Source organism: Xiphophorus maculatus, chromosome 23 (assembly GCF_002775205.1).
Source record: "Xiphophorus maculatus strain JP 163 A chromosome 23, X_maculatus-5.0-male, whole genome shotgun sequence".
In the NCBI taxonomy this organism is placed as follows: domain Eukaryota; kingdom Metazoa; phylum Chordata; class Actinopteri; order Cyprinodontiformes; family Poeciliidae; genus Xiphophorus; species Xiphophorus maculatus.
Window position 1 is genome coordinate 15445904 of NC_036465.1, and position 23392 is coordinate 15469295.

Below are 23392 nucleotides of genomic sequence, written 5' to 3' on the forward strand. Positions count from 1 at the left end.
GGCGTATGTGATAAAGTATTTCTCCTCTAAAACTAAAACTTTGGCAGCAACAACTTCCATCAAGTGATGCAACAACTGGCAACCATCATCCTGCTTAACAGCCTAAAGGTGAACTGTAAGCCACAGAGTGATGGTCCGACGTCCTCCGTCAGGATTTTCTGGTGGTGAGCAGAAGTTATGGTTCCATCATCTATTTCAAGCCATGCATGGCGTGAAGCAGCAAAGCAGTTCTGGACCCTCACCTGTTTGACAGCTGCATGATGTTTATTTTTCTAAAATGCTGCTTTAATTTTGAGCCTGATGTAAACAGACTTACACATTCTAAAATGTTCTATTTTTGTTTTATTTGTTCACCAACAAATTTCCCGAACACTCTGGGGGTTATCAACATGTTTTTGGGAAACATTAGACAAGGCTCCACATTATTTCTGGTCAGCTCTATCCCATTTATGCCAATCTTAAACAGTTTGGTTTTTGCTGAACTCTGAGCAAAAATAAAACGAATGAGGCCTGCAGCGGTTTATTTTGTTTGTTGTTGTTTTATTCTATTTTAATAAAATGAATGTGGCAAGTTACAGTTAATTAAGGATGGCAAATAAAACTTAACATAAGGTTAGGATAGTTTAGGTCTCTTTTTTTCCCTTAACAAAAATATAATAAGTATTTTAAAACTGCTTTTGTATTTTCTGTGTGTATCTTCATCGTATACTAGGAATTTTATCAACTCCAACCTTATTAAAATATTTTTAGCCTCTCATTTAGCCTCAATCATTTAAAAAATTGCAGGAAGATTACAGTTTAGCAGTTTGCTCCTACAAAATGTAGTACACAGCTTAGTGCACTTGAGTTCATTGTTTTTCGATCAATTTAGGTCACTGTCATTTGTGTGGAAGTTCATAGTGTTAGCATGTTTGTTTCACACATTATTTGGGGAGGAAATATTCATATACACAGCTGAGTTGACATGCAGGTGTGGTTTTATAATTTTTGGATCCCAATGGACTCTTACGTGAGCAGGAACACTCATGAATAATAAAATGCTCCATACTATTTTCCCTCCTCTGCAGTAGTTTCTGATGTGTCTTCATGCCACATCCAGGGATCCCTCTCTACTGCTTGGCTGCCGACTCATGCGTAATGAATTAAACACAAGATGAATGACTCAAAATTATTCTTGAAGCAGTGTCGTTTCCTTTTCCTCCAGTGCAACGATTTCTACAAGTAGAGTTGGTTTGGCTTTCGTGCAGCTGCATCACTTCAGCTCTTGTGGGCTTGACCAGCTTTGCACTGCCGCATGAAAAACGATACAAGTCGTGATTATCTGGGGCAGATCATGAAATGTGCTACTGAACACAAGGCCGATGGAAGAGTTCTGAGCTAGAGCACGAAAGGTTGCTGCAGCTTCCCAGCTGAAAACCAGCAGAGCAGCTGTATGATGCAGATTCTGAGGGCTGTTGGATTAACATTAATAAAGTATCCAAAATAAGATCAGTCTTTTATAATAATGCTTTCTTCACACAATCACCAAGTTTACATTTTCCAGCAGCATAAAAGCTCCAACATATTCCATCTTAAGTAGAAGAGTATATTATTGAAAGACCAAATAGCTGCAGAATTTAAAGTGGATTTAAGTTTGTTTAACCTTACCAGCAAAAGTAACGTGTAGATTTACTCTCAAAAAAGGGCAAAAAATAAACATACAGAAGGCAGAAAGGAAACATCAGGCAAAACGTTCAAACAGCCAGCTGGTTCATTGGATACAGCTAAATATACAACAGCCATGAACAAATGCCTAAGGGAAGTAAAACAACACTACGGGTCAAGAGAAGGTCAATCAAAGATGCACAATTGAACCAATTTTATGTACAGATGAATTGATGAACTTGACCACTTTTTGGCTTGGGGGTTGTTATTCGTATTACCGTGCATTGAAGCATTTCACATTATCACATTAGAACCAGAAATCTTACTGTATTTTTGTTTAATATCTCTCCCATAGCAGTATAGCAGCAAATCTCCGAGAAAGTGATTCTTTTGTGGAAAGTTCCAGAGAAACAGATCTTTCATCATCTGACATTTTATTCCCAGCAGACATCTGCTGAGATTTACTTTAACTCAATAAACCAAACATTGATTTAGACAACAGAAACTAAAGGGACAAGAAAAATCCAAGTCTTACTGTAAACATAACTGTAATAAAGTCAGAACATTAAAAAAGAAAAAGAGACTTTCTCTTCTAGTAATGTTTTTTTTTCTTTTTCTCAGTGGCTGCTCAAAAAATATGTTGCAGCTCTTTAAGTAAAGTCATAGGATGATCTATGAATGTAGGGTGGGTAAAATCTGTTAGCATGATTTTTTATATAAAGAATATTGTTCCAATCAATATCCTTGATTGCACTTATGTTAGGGTCATGTTTAAGATAAAAAGTATCCACTGCCACGGTTAGACAGTCACTGAGAAGATTGCACACAAAACAGAGGTATACAAGTCGCACACACCTAAAGAAAGAGATCCCTCTGAGCCTAATGGATGTTTTGAGAGAGCAAGAGTAACTTTTAAGAGCAAAATTTTAGTGTAAAATAAAATTAGATCACATAAAAAAGACTGTCCTTCCCTCCTTCCCGGGGCCTCTTCCCAGCCCCAGGGAAGACCCAGGACACGCTGGAGGGACTATGTCTCTGCTGGCCTGGGAACGCCTTGGGATTCCTCCGGAGGAGCCGGAACAAGTGGCTGGGGAGAGGGAAGTCTGGGCCTCCCTTCTGAAGCTGCTACCCCCACGACCCGACCCCGGATAAAGCGGAAGAAAATGGATGGATGGATGGATGGATGGATAAATGGATGGATGGATGGATGGATGGATGGATGGATGGATGGATGGATGGATGGATGGATGGATGGATGGATGGATGGATGGATGGATGGATGGATGGATGGATGGATGGAAAAAAGATTTATGAACTGATTTTAGCTTTTAGAAGAAAAGGGTGGTGTGCTCTAAAAGCTACGTAACTTGTTTTTAACACCAGCAGCTTTAGCCTTTTTCTTCCAGAAATCCATCTATGAATGTTGTCTTCATCGCCTTCACAGACTAACTTACTTACCTGGCTTTGACCTTTTTCTCAACCCTCCTTCAAAAACACAATATTTTTCTATTTTCATCACCTCAGCAAAGAGATAAATTTGATGTTCATGGCCTGATCTGACATGATGGTCTGAGCAAATATAAACCCTAGCACAAAAATCAACCTCAAACAAATGTTCATGTAACATGGTACTACATGTTGTGCTCACCCTTTTCAATGATGGATTGAAAAAATCTTTGAATCATAACCAACCAAAAGAATAAAAACAAGGAAAAGTAATGATTGCTTTCAAATTTTTTAAGTTTGAACAGCCATTGCATTTCTTAACAATAGGGAATATTCTTTTTTTGTGTTTTTGCACCTGATATATCAGTTCAAAATTTATTTTTAATCAAACTTCATTTTAAAAAATCACAAGTAACCAGTTTCATTGCTTTGTCAATGATGGTGTTGTTTTTAACTCACCCCTTCACCCTGGAGCAGGAGACATTGATGAAGCCATGCAGCGTGCAAAAAATCAGACTTTAAAAAAAAATAAATAAATTTTTTTAAATTTTAAAAAACAGTGTGCTTTTTTTTTTCTTTTGATTACGGTACTTAACTAAGAAAAGACACATGCAAAGACAATCAGAAATAAGTTAAAATAATAAACTCACACTTGATCCAAGTATTTAAAGAATAACAACCAAACAAAAACGTTTTCTAAGTTTATTTTCCCATTTAAACTTTCTAATCAATGCATTTATTCAAAATACATCCATACATAATGCATGCTGGTTGCTCAGAAATGGAAATGAGCTTTTGTTTGTGTTTTTCACTCTAAAGGACAGCAACAGTCGGGGGTTTTATCTTATCAGATGACTTAATGAACTTTGTTCATCTCTCTGTGGTTCACACCAGCTCCCTGGAGAGAGAATTATCCATCAGACTGGGAAGAAGACCAGAGGCTCCTGCTGTCCATGTTCCCGCTGTGTATCGCGCAGCACACAATGTGTTCATGTAGCATATCAGAAACAGAAAGGATTGCATTGTTAGATTCAAAGCTTTTCCCAATTCTGCTTTCCCACACAGGGAAGCAAGCACCGCAACTTTTCCACTCCACACATACTTCTTCCACCTGTCTGAGACACACCTCATGCTCCACGAGCCACAGTGAAGTCCTCTGACAACCCAAAAAAAGATGATGGCATGCCTCAGAGAGACAGATCCCTATGAAATAAAAAAAACATGCAGGCTTAACTCAGAGACAGACAGACAGGGAATGACCTGCCATGCCCTGCTGAAGTGTTCATTTCAAAGCCTTACCCTGCTGATAGTGGAGAGTTACAAAAAAAAAAAAAAAGGTTTTGAGAAAGGCAAACGCAGAGTGTGCCAATACACACCCGCTTATGTGTGAATAAACGTGAGGCAGGCAGAGCTTGCTGCCCTGCTTTTATATAACAGCAGGATGGAGAAGCCGTGTACCCTGTCAGCCTGGGACAGTCTGCACACTACACACATGCTCTCCCACTTTCACACAAGCAGAGTTTTTCTCCCTTTTTTCCTTCATACACAATAAAAGTTGAGTACAAAAAAGAGAGGAGACTGTAGGAAAATTTTAACCATCTCTTCTATGAAATATATAAAGCATATATAAAATATATATCAGTTTTGTCCTGAATCCATCCACGCATTATTCTTCCATCTATCCATTTTTACGTGTGAGATTATCGACCTATTAATTCATCCTCTCAATTATTTAATCATCCATGTATTTGTGCATCAGGTCCTTCCATTCATTAGTTTTTCTATTTGTTCCTCTGTGTGCCCATGCATTCATCTAACCCTGTTTACATCTATCCATTTATCTACACAATCATTTAGCCTTTTATCCTGTCATCCATCTGTGTATTCAGACATACTTTGTCCATCCATCTTTCCATTTTTTTTGTTTTTCGATCTCTCCATCCTTACAGCCTGTCCTGTTTCCGTTTAAGTGCCTGGTAAATGTTGAGATATCGGCTTAATGTGCAATGTAAACTTTTGTGTTTATAATTTAAAAATTGGCCTGAAAACTCAGACTCTGACTATTTCAATGTGAATGCTTTTAATTTTAAGTTAATTTTGGAATATCTGAAGAATATCGAGGATCTCTGAATATAGCAAACACAAATCTACCACTTCTTTCGAACACTACTAACAGCATAACTTCAGACAATGATTCAATGCTCTGAAAAATATCCATTGAACTGATGAAAGAAAATGTTTGCTTGTGTAAACAGAATAAAGGCTTTCTGAAGAATTATTGGGTTCATTGGTTACATAATTGTTCAATGTGATGCCCTCTCTCCCTCTTTCTAATCTGATACTGAAAGACATAAATGGGGAAAACTGATCTTGTTCTCTGTCACTGCTAGACAAGCTGTCTGAAACACATCAGTCGTTGGCGCAAAGCCTCAAGACATCGACACACACACACACACACACACACTCACACACAAAAGCACCCAGAGTGAGACCAACCAACCAAACAGAACATTCAAACCAGAACTTTCACCACTGGGACTCCTCTCGGGTGCTAAAGCTCAGCTGTGGAAAATAAATAAAAAATAGGCGAAGCAGTCCATGAGGAAATCAGATGTGATGCATTTTAAAATGTTTTGTAGCTGTAACAAACATGGGGAATGTAATCCAGACTGTGTAAAATGGATTTGTGTACTTTATAGATATTCCAAGGTTTTACTTTCACAATTGCATAAATTGTTCAAATAAATATGGGATCGAATTGAATCTTTTTAGCAACAGCATTGGCTAATTTCTTCTGTTAAAGGTGGGCAGCTTTGAACAACCTCAGTAAGAAATATAATATTATGTCTGGGTAAAACATGGGGAAGACATGGCAAGCTGCGTCTGTGCCCGGAAATGTCTGCACCGCCAGTTCCAGACAGAAATCCCCCATCACTTCCACTTCAGTGCAGCGGAAGCAGGTTAAAGGAGTGGGTGGTGATCACGGCTGAAGCAAAGAGGCAGAGGAGGCTGAAAGGGAGGATGCATACATAAAAAGACAAGAAGAGAGCAAGGAGAGCCAGGTCACTACATGAAAAGAAAGAGGTGTTTGAGGAGAAAGAGCAAAAACAGGAAATGAGGTGATGGAGCAGAAGATCATGGTGTGTTAGGGGATGCATTAGTAAAAGAAAACTGGGGACTAGAAGCTAGAAGTCGGGTGGAAAAAACGCAAAAAAACCCAAAAAAAACCAGTGACTCATCAGGTTAGGAAAAAGAGGCTCCTCATTCCATTAAACAAAAAGTTTAAATTTAGAGCTGCTGTCACACTGCTGCTTTTCATGCCATTCATGCTGGGACCAAGGTTTAAGTATCAGAAAATGAAGCAACTTTTGTGAAACATAAAATCTTGTCTTCTTTCAAATATGGTGTGTTCATCCCTTTTTTGTGCTTTTGGTTTAAACGCTGCAGTTGTATTGAAATTAAGGAGGTCAAATTGACAGAGTTTAGCTGTTTCCTTCAAATGAAGGTGGATCTTTATCAGGGCACACAGAGTGTTTGCATTGTTTTGCATGAGATTTAGTAAAAGTTGTTTTTGGTTATGTTTGAGAAGCAGCCGTGTAGCAGCATTGTCACATGTGGCGTACAAGGGATGTAAGATTCAACTTTTCATCCAAATTTAGTGAAGCAGTAGTGACAATTAAAAGTTACTCAACTGATCTGAACAGTTCCCTAGAGGCAAAGGTCCATGTTCAATGTAAAATTAATTGGCAAAGATTAAGATACTGTTCACTATGTTCTGTACTGCGAATTATTTTACCGACTGAAACGGCTTTCTCCCCAGGGCAGCGCAGATTGGTAGCCACAGAGGCAATCAAAACACAAAAGCAGCACCAGCTGGAAGTTTTCAGTTTGCACTGTATGGCCACTGCATGGCTGATGATGTTGAATTAATATGGCTATGATCTGTGAAACCCTGATAGGAAGAAAAAAAATGTCCAGAAAAGACCAATTGTTTTTTAGTGTTTGATGTGTAACTACTTTCACAAGGAAAACTTGATTTTATTTGTGCAAAACAGGCTTCATCAGAGGAGTGAGTGTTTTTCCCTGTGTGTTGGGAAGCAAAAGCAGCTTCTGCAGCCACTTACAATAACTGATTCTGGTATCAACACATGATTTAACAGTGTCCCAACTTGACTGTTAGAGCTTGATTTATACCAATGTCTACATCTTTCATGAATACATGAACAGTCTTCTATGCAAACACCAAAATGTTATGATACAACCAAGAACTTAGGTGTCAGACCTGACAGCAAGAGTTTTCGGTGTCGCTTTGAGACTTGCTTCAATATTGGTGAGGAAAAAATGCACAACATTCAGATGTAGGCTTAAAATAAAAAATAATGATTAATAACCCCAATATTTGTGTGCAAACAAAATAATTTCAACATGCTTTACTAAGTTGAATATGTCCATCTTTTCTAGATCTTGACCTCTAAATCCAATATATGTGTGGTTATAATGCAAAATCGTAATTGTGACACCAAAAATAGATTATACTATCCTAGTTCTATCTTGGTGTTTTCTGTATGGTGTGCTCTTGTAAGTACAGTGACATTTGTGTTTTGTGTGCCTCAATCAGCCCCAGGCAAGCCACTTGTGAAAATGAGGCCATTTGTGCATGAAAGCCTAGAGGTGACACCTGGCCTTTGAATTTCAACAAACAACATTTCATAGGTTTGTACAGTAATACAAATGCTGTTCATCAGCAGAAGGCACAGGACAACGGCACTGCTGCAGGGAGACCTGGTGGACGACTCATCTGTGCACAAACTCTATGCTGACATTTCTGTCACTGTAAACCATAAGAATATCTCACCAACAGTGAGCCGTCATTTTAAAAGGAACAACAATCTCTTAGGTTACATGGTGTTGAAATGACTTAAGTCTAACCTCAAACAAAAACTGGATTTGATACTGCATTAAAAAACTAAGTACAAGCTTCTGCTTCTACTGGATTGAAGAAAGAAACTAGACGCTGCTCAGAAAAGCATCTTAATCACTGATCAATAGCAAATTTCACCACTTCTACATTGGTTTTGGTAGTTTCCTGGGGTGGAGCATGAAAAATGTCTGCTCTAGTAAGAAAGAACATGAGCAACAAACTTAGATTAAATGTGAAGCATCACAAGGCAATTTCTAAGTTAATTCTTCTTCAGTTAGAAAGATCAATTGCCTTCTTTAAAGTATTTGCCAATCTTTCCCAGGAGAGAAAAATCCACACCAAGTGATACCCCCCAAAAAATCACTGCATATCAGCTGAAACAATTGTGAAGGATGCAGTGAAGGGGTGATGATTTGGACTTTTTTTGGAGCCAACGAGCCAGGGGAAGTTGAAGTTATTGAATTAAACTTCAGCTTCTCTTCAAAGCAAAGTGCTTAGAGTTAAATATGAAGCCAAATGTGCACTGAAATTTAGGTCAAAACTATATATATATCATGTAGCAAAATGTTCCAAGCAGGATATCATGAACAGAATAGCAGAAAAACAATTAATGAAAATCCAGAGGAATCAGGACTTTACAATAACAAAATAAGTTTAGACCTCGGCTAAATTAGTACAGCGTGGTAGTTTAAGAAACCTCTGTACGTTGCTGCAATCTTGTTAAAAGGGCCGTGATTCCTTCAAAACAATGCAACTTAGTCACTGAACAAAGTCACTGAGTTACAACTGCTAAATGTTTCTACAGCTGCGTTTATAATAAAAACCTCATTACTGTTCTTACTATTTTTCATCATTTTACTCATTACTTACCAATTTTCTCTGAGCAAAAATATGATCCAAGTTGGTAAATGCATAACAGTGGCAACATCTAGTGGTCAATAAGGTTATTGCATCCAATAAAATCTGTCCGCTCTGATGCTGCGTTCCATTAACCTCGGAATTCAGAACTTACCTCTAGCCTGAATTAAGTCTGGATTTCAGAATGGCCACGACCATTGACATCGTTTGCAGTACCTTTTACAAACACCATGTTAAGCTTTAAATTTCATAAGCAAACACCACTTTTAATTTTAGTTTATAGTTGCAGGCAGGCGTTAAATGTAACATTTGATTTTAGACTCACAGTTGTATGAGAGTCTTGTAAAATAACATTACTACATCTTAGTAATGTTGATGTGAGGAGCAGCCATAGTGTAAATCCCGACTTTGATTAGCATTCCAGTTGATTTTTTCGACTATGAAGTCAGAATTTCCAAATTCCAAGTACAAATTGAATGCAGCATAAGCTTCAAGTTTATTTACATGAAGACAACTAGCCCTACAAAACCGCATCTTTTTTTCTCACCCTAATTCTCAATCTTACTTATAAACAATTATTACAAAATACAATATTTAAAAAGTTCATATCAAGCCTTTTATTTGGTATATAGATATTCATATATTTTTACAGTATATATAGATATATGTAACATGTGCCACTGCAAAACCACAGACAAACGTTTTCTTTGAAAAGAAAGGAAAATATATCTGTTAAATGTCAAAGTGGTGCTATGAAGCATTTGTAATTAGAACAGAATGATGAGGTAACTTTCAGGCAGGAAAACAACCAGTTGTACTGCTAATAATAATAATAATAATAATAATAATAATAGTAATAATATTTCAAACGGGCAACTGAGAAATACAGTGGCAGCATGGACCCTTAGTGTCAAACTAGAGAAAAGTCTATAACATACATACACACTGAGTATGCATACAGACAGTGCATAAACATATAAAAACAGGAAGAAAAGTCAATCATAAGAGCAAAAGAAAAGAAAAATAAAAAAAATCATTGTTACTTTTGTCCAATACAGAAGAACAATTCGTGCATGCCCCAGGATCCCTAAAATCCATCCCACACCTACACACACAAACACACGCTGACAACATGTACCGAAGCCCTGCAATACAGAGCTGACAAATGTCTGCACAGTTGTGGTGCATACACATCTACGCAGACACACACACATACACACAGTACTGCAGGAAGGTGGGTCATTCACTTAAACGTGAGGACCTGTGTGCATGAATCGAAAGGAAAGGAGTGTGACAAGTTATCGTATTAAAGAAAACATGTACGATGCAATATTTTAAACAAAGGAAGGAACAACTATGGGGAATAAAGTGCTCCACCAACATGTATGTGTCTGTGTGTGTGAGAATGCAGATGTGCATCAATTTATCAGGAGCAGGCAGTGCTAGATGTGTTAGACCAACAGCAGGAAGCGTATGGCTCCCTCCTGTGGTCACTCTGAGTCTCTCTGGACCTCGGAGGCGTCGGCTCGACAGATTGGACACGTCCTGTTGGCCTGAAGAGGAGACATTTCATATTAGCAACAGTGTTCTCAGCAGCAACACTGAAGCAATTTTTTTTTATAAAAATACGCAAAAATTCACTGGCAAATTAAAATGTCTCACCAGAAATTAGAATATTGGCTAAAAGTTACAGATTCATTTGACACAGCCCAAATCATGATTTCATAAAGATAAATATAACACAAGACAGGAATTGCATATTACAGCTATATTATGATGTATAGTACACAATCATGGGGAAGATAGATGACCTGTCAGGTGTTTAGCAGACAGTTTCTGATCCTAAACGTAATCGCTATAACAGCTACAGAACTCTGAATACAAGAACATTAATGGACAGTGGAAGAGAAGAAAAGCATTCTGGTAGAAAAAGGAACACAAGAGATAATTACAGCCTAGAAAAAGTTGAGAGGTACAGCTTCTATTTTTTGAGGTCCAATGTGAAGTTTGCACAGTCAAACAGAAGACATGTCATCTGTTTGAGATTACCTCTTACTACTCTGTTCAATAAATCTACAAGAACATGCAAGACAACTCAATGTCTCCATCTGGTGACAAGCTTCATGGAGATGCTGATTTCACTTTCCAGCAGGAACCTGCCTACATTGGAAAAAGTACCAATAGTTACTTTAATTACCCTGAACTTGATTGGCCACAAACTGACCTGACCTAAAGCCCCCAAAGATGACAAACACCAGAACCAAAAATACAGATTAACTGAAGGCTTATTAAACCAATACTTCCTGAACACTTCAGAGGCTCAGCCTGAAAACACCCATGCCTCACTGAAATGATAAAGTCATTCAAGTAAAAGGAGCCACAACCAAGTCTAGATACATACTGTACAGTACATGGACATACTTTTCAGTAAGCTCACCTTTCGACGGAATCGTTTTTTTAAGGACCTAATTTTCTAATAACCTGAATCCTGCACATTTATACAAGTGATGATTATCAATAAAGACAAAGGTTTAGAGTTGCTCCTAGACTCAGGGGACGCCAACTCACCCTCAGCCACTTGTCGACACACTTTCCATGGAACTCGTGACTGCAGGGAAGGACTCGCAGCAGTTGACGGGATTCAAAATCACTCATACATACCACACACCTGTAACCAGACTTGTGTTAGATGACAGTTCTGCAACACACAAATCCTACTGTGTAAAGATGCAGAAATTGAAGAAGCTTGTGCTTGACCTAAAGAACGAGAACATTATTCTGAAGAGACCTTGTCTGTTTAGGAGACATCATTCTAACAGCAGATAGATATCTATAGTCATCTTAAAGTAACAAAATCAGACCAAGTATGGAGAACTTCTAGATGCTTCTGTTTTAGAGAAACACACAAAACATGAAGATTAAAGCTATCATTTATAAACTGAAGTCTGTAACACAAAGAAAACAATATTTGGCTTTTATCAGCATGTGAAGGTGCTTTGAAAGGGCAGTGCTCACAGTGTTTGCTCAGACTGATGGTTATTTGGGTTGAATCGATAGGAAGGGAGTTGTTCAATGTCCCCCTTGGTCAGTCCGCGGAGCTTGGCCTCTCCCAGGCGCTCAGCAAGATTCAGGAGGGCCTTTGGGGAAAGCATCAGCAACAACGAAAGAGTAAAAAGTCTGCACCTGGCAACAATAAATAATAACAATGGCATAAAGCAAACCTCATAGTTCTCCACTTCTCCGTCATCTACATCCAGCTCCAGGCTGATTGCAGGACCCGTGGGCTGGACTGGCAGCATTGATCTGTGCGAAGAGAAATCAATTAAAAAGTCATCAGGACAAAATTATGAAACTGTAATTATTTTTGCTTTTTTAGGTTGGCAAGCTTCCCAGTGAACTTACAGGAAGTAAGGCAGGAGGCTGGGGTGATAAGGCGAAGGTGGAAGCTGTTGCGAACGGTACCGCCGTCCTGGGAGACGCCGAGGAATGAAGTTTGGATAAGACTTCAGAGAAGATAAACGAGACACATGTCGGAGTTAATTCACACAGAAAGAAGAAATGTTCAGCTTTAAAATGCATTTATTTTTCAAGGCTCACCACTCCAAAGAACTCCTGTGGCAGGGGCTCGTGGGAGAGGAAGTGGAGAGGCGTCGAGTGCGGGGTCAGGGCTGGGTGTGCGGCGGGGGAGTAGTGGAGCCCACCACCCAGAGAAAGATGCTCCCCCAGCAGCTCCACATCGTTCTCTATCCTCTGTAAAGGCTGCAGAGGACAAAACTGTATTACATAAAAGCATTTTTAACAGTCATTTCACTTATCTAACTTTCACAGAAAATAAATTCAAAACAATTAAAAATCTGCAAAAATAAATCTTGGAAAGTAGTATAAAAAAAAGCTGAAAAATTATTTTACCATTTTTTTAAAAAATCTGACAAAATATAAACAAAATAATTGGGATCTAGACACAAAATTTCTAGAAAATTGATTAACAAACTCCTCTCCAACTTTCAAAATTAAGGGCTAATTTAAGCAAATGTCTTTTTAGACACTATTACATCACATATAACCTTCCCACATAGTAATTGTGATTACAAAACACAACCAGCAAAATGTGTCCAGCATGAGTGGCAGCAAGTGTGAAAAAAAGAGAAAGACTATCTGCCTCTGTAACAACCAGCATCAGCAACATTCATGTTGAACAATCTTGATCCATTTGATCAGACAAGACTCTGTAATTCAAGTCTTTATCCATTTTGCTCCTTGTTCATTTACACAACTGTAAATTATTAATAAATTAGAAGTTTAAACGATCATATTTTTGTTCACACAGTAAGGAACAGCTTTACTGCTTTTTGTTAATGTTCAAGCAATGAGTAGAGATGTCCCTAATAGATGAAGCTTCAAAAAGTTTTTAAATTTACAGATTTTTTTTTTCCAGCCAAACAGCGACATTTGACACCACAGGGCTTAAATCTCTCTCATTTAACTTCTAAAGACATTGTTTTGCATTTAGACTTTGATACAAATAGCGTTTGGCAATTACCAAACGGTTTCACAAAAGATGTGAACAAAGATTACTTCGGCCCGTCGACTGCAAGGCTTCTTACTCACCGATCGAGCCTGCTGCGCCGGATAAGGTCCAAACTGCGCCGGCTGCGGCAAGTGAGGCGGATGGTGGGAGAGATGCGTTGGAGGGTGGGCGAGGTGAGGAGGGGGGATCAAGAAGGTCGGGTCACTGGACAGCAACGAGGGGAATGGGTAGGGCATGGGCAAATGCTGAACGGAACAAGTCTGAAGAACCTGACATAGATATGAAAAGACGTTTCTTACTTAGTGAAGAATGTTCACTGAAGAATGTCAAAAATGTCATGTGGAGAAAATATTTGCTTGAGAAAATGTTGAACTAAAATGACCTAAACCAAACACTTACAGGAGGAGGGACGCTGCAGACGGGATAGTGCTGCCCGCTGAAAACCACAGAGCATGCTGGGATCTGCTGCGGGGCAGAGCGAGGCGGCAGGCCGGGCGGCACACCCGGAGGGGAAACCGGGTATGAGACCGGAACCGAACCCTGAAACCAAACAGAAAATGTAAAAACTTTGGGGACACACAGTGATTAAAAGCTGAGCAGCCCACAACACCGCCTGCCAACAAGCGAAGCACTCCTGTTTGTTGCTCCAACTGCAATATTATTTGAAATGGAAAACAGAGCTGAGCTGCAGCTTTGATCGTCTTTCAGTTTGTGATAAATGCTTTGAAATGTGCTCGGGTTTCTGCAGAAACGTAAAAAAAAAAAAAAGTGAGGATTTAAGTTTTTAAGTTTTGTCAAAATCTCTAAATTCAAGCCAATTTAGAAACTTTAGGACATTTTGATTTTTGTTTGACTATGTTTAGTTTTTCCTAAGAACGATAAAAAAAATACAAGTTAGGAAAATGTTGCTGGTTCTTTGAGTTAGTGGTATTGGATCCAAACAAACATGAAGGAATTTTTTTTCTTTTTCTGTATTTTAAGATTATTCTCATTGTTGCCTTAAAAGCAAATGTCCCTAAACTGTATCAGATTATTCTTTAACAAAGGTTCAGTTGATTTGTATACAGATTTTAATGTTGGCAGTTCTTAGTTTTGAGTCATTATGATTTTTTATTTGACCTGCAAATTACCAATCAAGCATCTGCAATTGTTACACAGGGCAAGATCCTTTCTTTAAGAGAAAACTTGTTAACTTTAGTTTATACACGTATTAAAAACAAATATGCCAGAAAACAAGCCCTACTAAGCAAGTGTTCGCTTAAAAAACGGTTTCTATGGTCCTAGACGATGTCTGACATCAAAAAGTCTTTTTCAATTCTGAAGTATTTGCTATACGTGGTGAATAATCTTCAAAAAATCTCCAACATACCCAATTTAAAAGCAAGCAGACAAACGGCAAGAAAATTTGGATCAACTAAACCTGGATTACTGCGAATCTAGACATACATTTGTTGCACTGTAAAAAGCAAGTCTGGCTTCTGATCTTCAGTTATTTTTATTTTAATCTTCTCTTTGCATTTTTCTGCACCTTTATAAAATCAATTGAATCTGCTTGATTCCCCTTAAGCCCACCTGTTCCTGGAGGTCTAGGACCCCACTGCTCTGTTGCTGGGACGGGTGGGGGTGTGGGTGCTGCGGATGGGCTCCAGGGTGCAGCAGCCTGGGCGACAGGTTCGGTGACTGGTGCAGGGGCCTCGGGGAGGGGTTAGGGGGATGGTAACCTGGACGGTCTTCGGGACCAGAACCCAGCCCTCGGGGAGGTTGCTGGCTGTAGGGTGGGTAACCCTGAGGAGGAGCTGGGTGGCGGTAGTTTTCGTCCTGATGTCCCGGCGACGGGCCATGGTGGGAGTGAAGATGGTGGTGATGGTGGTGGCTGTTTGGGTGGTGATGGTGGTGGTGATTGTTGTTGCTGTTATAGTGGTGGTGGTGGCGGGTCAGACGGTCTCGCCGGCCACGCTGGCGTCTCATTGGAGGACTGGAGAGAAACACAGCAGGAAAAACTAAAGAAGAGGCAAAAGGAGCCATGTTGATAAACTACAAAACAATGCTTTAACTTGAATTTCTGGCTAAACCTGGAATATTTAGGGAGAAACACTTTAGGCTGATTAGGGTAAACAAATGTAAAATTAAAAACAGAAAGCAGCTATAAAACTTTGTTGTGCTATAAAGTAGAATGTCAAAATCTGGACATTAATATAGAATAATCTGAAAACTCAATGATAAAAATTATAAAGAAAATTACATCATTTTTTTATTGTAAGTTTTTGTTCAAGCAATTCCCAATGGTTTTTTTCAATCCTACTTACGTCTGAAAATGTGCACAGTTGGACTTCTAAAAATAAAAAAAAAGACATTTATCTCTTCCGTTTGTCTTTTTCAAACATAGTTTCTTCCTACAAAACCCAACATCCTCTTGGCATCTTTGCTTGCGTTTGAGATGCCAGGATGTTTGTTGTTGCTGTAGTGTTACCGTAGTGCACACAAACACACTAGATTTAAACTTTAGCCTACAAGAACTGTAACCCTCCAAGCTACTTCAAAATGTCAGACAACCGATTCTGTAACAATATCCATCCCCAAAACATGGATGTTTTTAAAACCTCAACAGAATACCTAGATATGAACTCATCATTTAATTAAATATAATTATGTGATTGAAACACAATGCGAGAACAGCTCACAGCACAAGAAAGAATCTTATTTATGATGGTAGTTTGTTGACATTTTTGGTCTCTGTGTGCCAATGTATGTGGCTTCATACACATACAGACAGACAGATGTTCATTCTAGACGTCAGTATTTTACAGACTATCAGCTTCTCTACTAGAAGTGCCTTGTATTTTGCTTCATTCATCTTCACATCAATTAACAGGCTTCTCTAATGGATGTTGGTCCATCACATAAAATGCTACCAAAAATACATTCACGTTGTTTGCTATGATATCCAAAAAGATAAAAATCTAAATTGGACCAAGAACATCTGCATAAAAGGCACACAGAGCTTTCATTTCCTCTTCATTTGAATCAATTAATTAAAAATGTGGACACTGACAGCAGAACAAGGTCTAAACAGGATTTTACAACAAAGTTTTTACACCAAGAGATCCTTAAACAAAGCTGGACTGCTGAATGTGACTTCTCTGAAACAAAGAGCCATTAATTCAATTTACATGATCGAATGTAAACTATGGAGTGAAGAAAAAAATCTCACAGGTATCTTTAACAAATAATTTATTTTGTAATTTATTCAATTATCTTGGTTAGGTTGAGATAAACAAAAGAAATAGCATAAATAAATCACTAGCACTTTCTTCATGCTTTCCTCATATACTAAAACTTCACTAAAAATCTGCAATTGCTTTTAATTATGGCACATTTTATGTGCAGATTTGCACCTTATATAATTTGAACACGTATTCATCATACATTCATGTTTCTCTTCTTGTTTATGTGTCTCTTATCACACCTGTCTATATTTAAAGACTTGATGTTTACTGTGGGGGGGGGGGGTTCACAACTTCTGACAAAGAACAAAGTGATAAAAACCCCTCCTTGGTGCAAATACTGAACCATAAGAGACAGTCTGCAGCATGCAAACCTTTTGTGTTTGTTCTTCTTTTTATTGTTTACTATTCTAATCATTAGATGGCACTTGCAAGGGAACTGTGTCACAAACATACCTGCGGCGGTTTCTGACAGGTGTGTGGCATCTCTCTGGCATGTAGTGGGGGTGCGGCCTTCGGCTCGGGGGCAGCTCCCAGGGCCGAATGGGAGAGGAAGGAGTGGAGGGAGGAGCCGAGCCGAGGTCCAACATGGACTGCTGGGAAAGACGCTGCCTTTTGGGGCTTGGGCTGTCCTCCATCTGCACATAAAGGAGAGGGAATAAATAAGGGAGCAGACACAAAAAGGGGAGGACGCATGGGACTGAGTAAACAGTGAAATACAAATTCTATTCAAACCAGGAGCAAAGCAGGGACAACAGGAAGTAATGGACTTTGATGCTTACTTTGTCTCGATCATCACTGCACACATTATCTGGATGAAAATGCAGCAACCCTCCTGCAGATTAGAGAATAAAAAAAAATTATAAAACAAAACAACTTCATCAGATAAAAACAAAGCTGAGAAAAACAACATCACAAAACAGTGAGCGTCTCTTGCTTAGCCAACACATCTACAGTAAACAAAAAGAAGGTTGGTCATCATGTATGTCAAAAGACAAACAATATGGTGATCGAACCCATTGCAGCCAACGGGTGACAGATGTTTGATAAAGATTTATAATTTTGAGTTCACAAAGTCAGATTTTATTTAAAACTATTTACTGATGTAAAGAACAAATCAAAGACACAGAACAACTCTGCAGCATATTCTTCCAATTCAACACAAAAAGCTTGTAAAGACAAACAGGCATCAATGAAAAAGCACATCAAACTCTGTATGTTTTAGTTACAACTCTCTACAGTTTTATTACTAAAGTTAAAGTTTGTCATCTACAATAGACCAGGCAGAAACTTACTACAATATTTACTTATGCAAATAAGTCGTTCATTTGTTTATATCAGATGTTCAAATTGCAAGGTTGACTTTTTTTGTTTAAGCTTTGTAGGCTAAATATGTTTTGGTTACACTGCAGGCTAGCTAAGCAAAGGATGCAAATTGAAAATAGATGCAAATCTTAACATATTCTTAATTGTGTGGATCATGGTCAACATTTAATAAGCCAAAACATTAGCAACAACAAATCAATCACAACATAGTTTTAACCTAGAGCTCAAAAACTACCATTTTACCCACAACTACTGTAACTATAATAACAGCTATTACCATAAATAATGATTTTAAGCTCATATAATGGCTATAAGCCACCCTGAGCAAAACTATTAACCATTTATGTAAATACATGGACATCGTAGCCCTATCATTCAACATTTTTCCACAATAAGCAGCAAACAAGGTCCCTTCAGAAATACTGAAGCAGTAAAAACAATTCTTTAACTTCTTTTATACAACACAAGATAACCTTCTAGATTTTAATATTTTTTCCCCAAAAATCCATCTAGATGACATTTACTTTGTTTTCCAGAAAAAAAAAACAAGAGCTCTAAAGCTGCATTTAAAAAATGAATATAATGAGTATTTTTATTTTTCTCATTTCAGAGAACATGAAAGCGTCCTGCTTCTACCCTGGCAATAACATTTTATAAAACCATCACCATAATAACAAAGAAGAATATGACCACTGAACCTAATACCCAGATTTATGGAAAGGGTTCTCTCTCATCTATTTATATGACATGTGCAGTGTGGATGCAACATGAGCACGAACACATTTGAGCATGACCCTAAACTGATAAACATTTTCTTCCTTACAAAAAAACAAAGAAAAAACAACACAGGTTATGTGTCACCAAAAATAGGGCAGAAACTCATCCCTTTATTCCTTCCTGCTTCTAAGCCTGCCTTAAACCAAAAACCTTTTGGGTTAAACAAACCCCTTTGATTTTCTTGTTTTTCTGACATCACTCTCGAGTCATACAACCTCTGTAGATAAGGACAGCTCAAACACTGTCAGTAGGTCATGACAACTACAGCAGGGCCAATACACTGTACTTTTATACATCTAACATGCCATTTTTTTTTCCTCTGTTACATCTCAAACTGCCCAGATCCCAACACACCCTGTTTTATGGAAAACTAGGTCTAGTTGTGCTGATTCATCCCAAGGGCAAAAGGAGAAGGGATTTCAAGCCAGAATGGACGGGTTTCACTGGCGAGCAGACATGACCCTGTTTCCTTCAAGCATAGTTGCTAGGGAAGACAGACACCATTACTCCCTTTCCAGACAAACACGATCAAAAACCGAGCCAGGTCTTACTGCAACTAGCTTTTATATGTTAAACCACTAAAAGAAGCGCTGTTTTTAGAGACGCAATCCATCTACAGTAATGTGGTGTTGCAATTAAAAGTAGTTCTGTTATCAGTCCTTGTGGGTGGGATGCAACATTGATTATTAAAGCTGCGCTGTGAAACCACATGCTCCAGACCCAGTACGCTCAGTCCTATAGTGCACAAATTGACGCCAAGGGATACCAAAAAATGCCAAAACGTACAACCAAATAAGCATTAATAGTCTTTGCTCGCACTCATTATATGCAGACTGTTGCTTAGAGAGAGCTTACAACATGCATGTTTAAAAGACCCTAACAGAAAACTGCCTGTGACCTGCAAGATTAGAAAACGACTCTGCATTTTGGCTTTTTGATGACACTGCTGCTAATACGACACAGTTTTATCGAAAGCTTAAATTTTAATCCATCTCAGAGCTTTTTTCCCCCTTTTTTGATAAAATCCAGTCTGCTGTTGCAGAAGTTTTCTCTAGCAACTTTCCAGAGGTCAGCAGGGAAAACTTGCTGAACCTTGAAGTGGAAACTCAGGGCAAAAACAAATAAGGGTATCTTGGTTGCTGCTTGATATTAAAATCCGTTTTATTCATATTATTCATTTTTGTTGTGAATAAATACTTTTTCGTCAGTCAACAGAGATAAATCTGACATGGCAGTCAATGTTTGCGTTTTCACAGAACAACACATAGACGTTGTCTAAACTTTTGTGCTTTTCAAAACATTTACTTTCCTCTGCTATGGCAAAGTCTGACAACTTCAGGACAACTCAGAGCTTCAAGGCTGCTGGATCTAACTTTCACACCATTAGTTGTCATGGATGAAAAGACTAAAACACTCAACTGAGAGTAACACACAAGTCAGCTGGAGTCACAGCAGTTAGCAAAAAAAAGATAAAAAAAATAACATTCAATAGATGATTTAATTTTAAACTGTTTAGAACGACTGCTTCAAGGATTTGAAGGGCTCTGCATCAGAACATCATGAGTTTAGAGTCGACTGACTGGGAGCTTTCTGTGGGACATCTAAAACTCTGGGAAAGGCACTCATCTGTCATCCATGGAAAATGGATTTTCAGTCCAAAACACAACTTGCAGAAGTACATGCTTTTTAATTCTTTCATCTTAAAAAGAAAACACTTAACTACCACTTAATCCAGACTCGACCAGCAGTGTGGAAAATGTGAAAAGAATCGCAGAATCCGGCCATAACACGTCATTAATTATGGTTCAAAGCCAAGTGCTTGGATCACGAAGCAGAAAAAGAAATCTGCAGCAGGTTTTACCCACACGGTAAATTGGAAGTAGAAAAAAAAAACATATTATGGGTCAAATTATTAAAAAGTCATGTGAAAACAGATGAGAGCTAACATGAGCATCTGTAAACAGCCAACTTTCTCCTTAGATGCGTCTATTGCACCCAAATTGACTAATTAGAAACAAGCAATTCTGTTTCTTGAAGGTTAAAAAATAATTAAAATAACCAGGTCTAAGTTAATATTCTACTTTTATTAAAAGCAGAGTGCTCCTTGAATTTTAAATTAACCAAAAGTTTGAGCAGTATAAAGTAACAAACACCAGTGGGCAACAAGTGTCATTTGATGTGCTTGTGAACTGTCAGTGCATCTGATGAAAGTGATCAATAGTTTTTCCCGAACATTTCACATCATCCAGAAATCAGATTCAGACCTTTTAACATGATGTTTGGGAAACAGCTGTTCCAGGATGTCAATTTGCAGGAACATTATGCCACTTGCCACGATGTTTGGGCATCAAACGCAAACTTTTTCTTGTTTTGTTTTGTTTTTCTGAATGCGTCGAATTTGTCAAGGAGAACCTAACAGACTTGCTTTCACAAGTGCAGCATTATAGCTATGTAATGCAAGTAGGGTTTCTGTACTGAAGCACAGGGGTCAATTAAAGAACTCGATTTTGTGTGGCACACGACTCCAATTTAAGAAGAATATAAATCTGGGAGCCCAGCACAAAAAAGTTAATGTAGATGTAAACTTTAAAAAAAAAAAAAAAATGGAATAGCTTTGATTATACTGAAATCTTCTTAAAATGGAAAATGTTACATACAACACAAAGTGTTTGGCTTATATTCACTAAGATTTTTTGATTGTAATTTCTGCATAAATGGGACCACAAACTAACCTGGGTAGATTCATTTAGTAAACTTGACAAAATACAATTTGGGTCTTGCCACTGAGAACACGTTAAAATATTTTTTGACCAAAATAAATAAATGACTTGAATAATTGTTTGTTTTTTTTACTTTGTTTTTTTTTTTTTAACAAAAAAGAAACTTTTTGCATTTCTTATGCTACATTTTAAAAGTCTAATTTATATTGCCTGTAGGCACTCTAAACTTAGCAATTATGGGGTTTTAACATTTGTTTGTTCTGGAACAAATCTTTGTAAAAGTAAAACAATGGCTTTCAGAAATCTTCCTGGCCTTATTTTTCTGACCTCTCAGATCAGTATAACCTTCACAGCTGAACTTCCACCACAACATTCAACATGCAGCTGGCCCCTCTATGCTCAGCTGGCAGTGAAAACACTAAAACCTTTTACTTAAATGCCTCAGAGCCTGATAAAGCTGCAAGTGGTCTGCCTGCATCCCTCGGGGGGGGGGGGGGGGGGGGGGTTTATCCTGTGTGAGTGTGTAATTATGCATCTACCCCCCTGGATGTGGGCCCCGTTTATTCTAAAGCCTGCTTACCTGCCCCGGGGTGTCTGTGAGCTCCGTGTGCAGAGTGGCGCTGCAACCCCGCGGACAGGTAGCTCCCCTGGGCGTGCTGCTGCGGCGGCGGCAGCGGCTGCTGCTGCTGGCTCTCCTGGTAGCTCCGTCCTCCGTGGTGCGGCGCCCAGCCGGGGTTACTCGGCGGCGGGTAGCTCACCCCTCCTCCGCTGGCGTTCATCAAGCCCCCGTCGTTGCCTCCAACGCTGCCGTTCATGGAGAAATGATAGAAGCCAGATCGAGACCGCGACCGAGTCCTGGGGGGGTCCATGGCCGGAGAGGAGGTGGGCGGTGGTGGATGGATGGATGGATGGATGGGTGGATGAGGAGGTGGACTAGATGCAACCGCTTCTCCGCGACCAACCTAGCTATTACTTGAGAAGTCCAATACTCTTAGCAATTTCTGATGCATTTAAATGAGTATTTAATTAAATTAAATAAACCTGGAAGCTGCAGGTTCAGGGAAGCACAGCCCTTAAATAGCATGCAGACACAATCTGCTTCTGCTCCATCCGCTATCACTGTGTGGAAAAACGTTATTTCAGTTTATTTGTTTTACACGATTGCAACCAAAATATCTAAAGTAATACAGTTTCTGTGTTGTGCTCTACAAAAAAAAAATCAACAAAAATCAATCATGTTCCTCAATACCAGAACAATCCTTTTTCTTCCTTTTGTCTCTCGCTTTGAACACTGTTACAAGAAATTAAAGTATTTTATAGGCACTGGTTACACGAGTGAGCCCGTTCCAAACGCGTATATTTAACATCAACTTAACACCGCCTGCTCTTTGTCATCAAAAACCCAACCAAGTTCAACACTTCAAGCCGTCAACCCGAGCAAAGATGGCTAGCTGAGGAGCGCTAGCAAACTAACCCGGATACTCGGCATTAAATAAAAGTTATCAGCATAGATTTGTGAGGAAAAATAGAAGTCAGGTGGAAGGACTGGCTATCGCAGGCAGCAAAGTTACACCCCCTCTTTTGTGTTGGCTAACTATACCTGCTCGGTCATTAACATAATGTCGATTTTCCAGCGAGCCCGAGGCTAACAGGAAGCGAGGTCTACGGGGGAAAACAAGTCCAACGCTGCCGACATTACAGCCCAGCTACCGTCGCCCTGCGCCAACGCTGAGCCGTTCCTCCGACACACGAACCCGCGGACGACACCAACCCGCATGAGAACGCAAAGGGCAGCCTCGTCCGTCAACTAAAGCGGACGGTTTTTGTCTAATTTAAATCCCCTCTCGCATTCGCTATCGGGTGTTTTCTCTGGTCAGCGGGGAGTGGAGTGGAGATCAATCAATGGGAGCCTCGCATCTCTGTCAAGTCGCGACCAATCGATAGCAGA

At 39.0% G+C, this 23392-nt stretch overlaps 1 protein-coding gene across 1 annotated transcript; it reads right to left on the minus strand.

Annotated features, from left to right (window-relative positions):
- Positions 1-9462: 9462 nt before the first annotated feature.
- On the minus strand, positions 9463-23340 carry LOC102219929 (E3 ubiquitin-protein ligase RNF38-like). Its single transcript, XM_023328888.1, has 12 exons — positions 22025-23340; positions 17404-17456; positions 17078-17259; positions 14970-15372; positions 13797-13937; positions 13478-13666; positions 12467-12628; positions 12272-12372; positions 12091-12172; positions 11885-12006; positions 11438-11537; positions 9463-10422 (listed from the first exon to the last, which is right to left on the minus strand). Exons 1-12 carry the CDS (start codon positions 22311-22313, stop codon positions 10360-10362), a joined length of 1887 nt encoding a protein of 628 aa, XP_023184656.1. The 5' UTR covers positions 22314-23340; the 3' UTR covers positions 9463-10359.
- Positions 23341-23392: the final 52 nt, after the last annotated feature.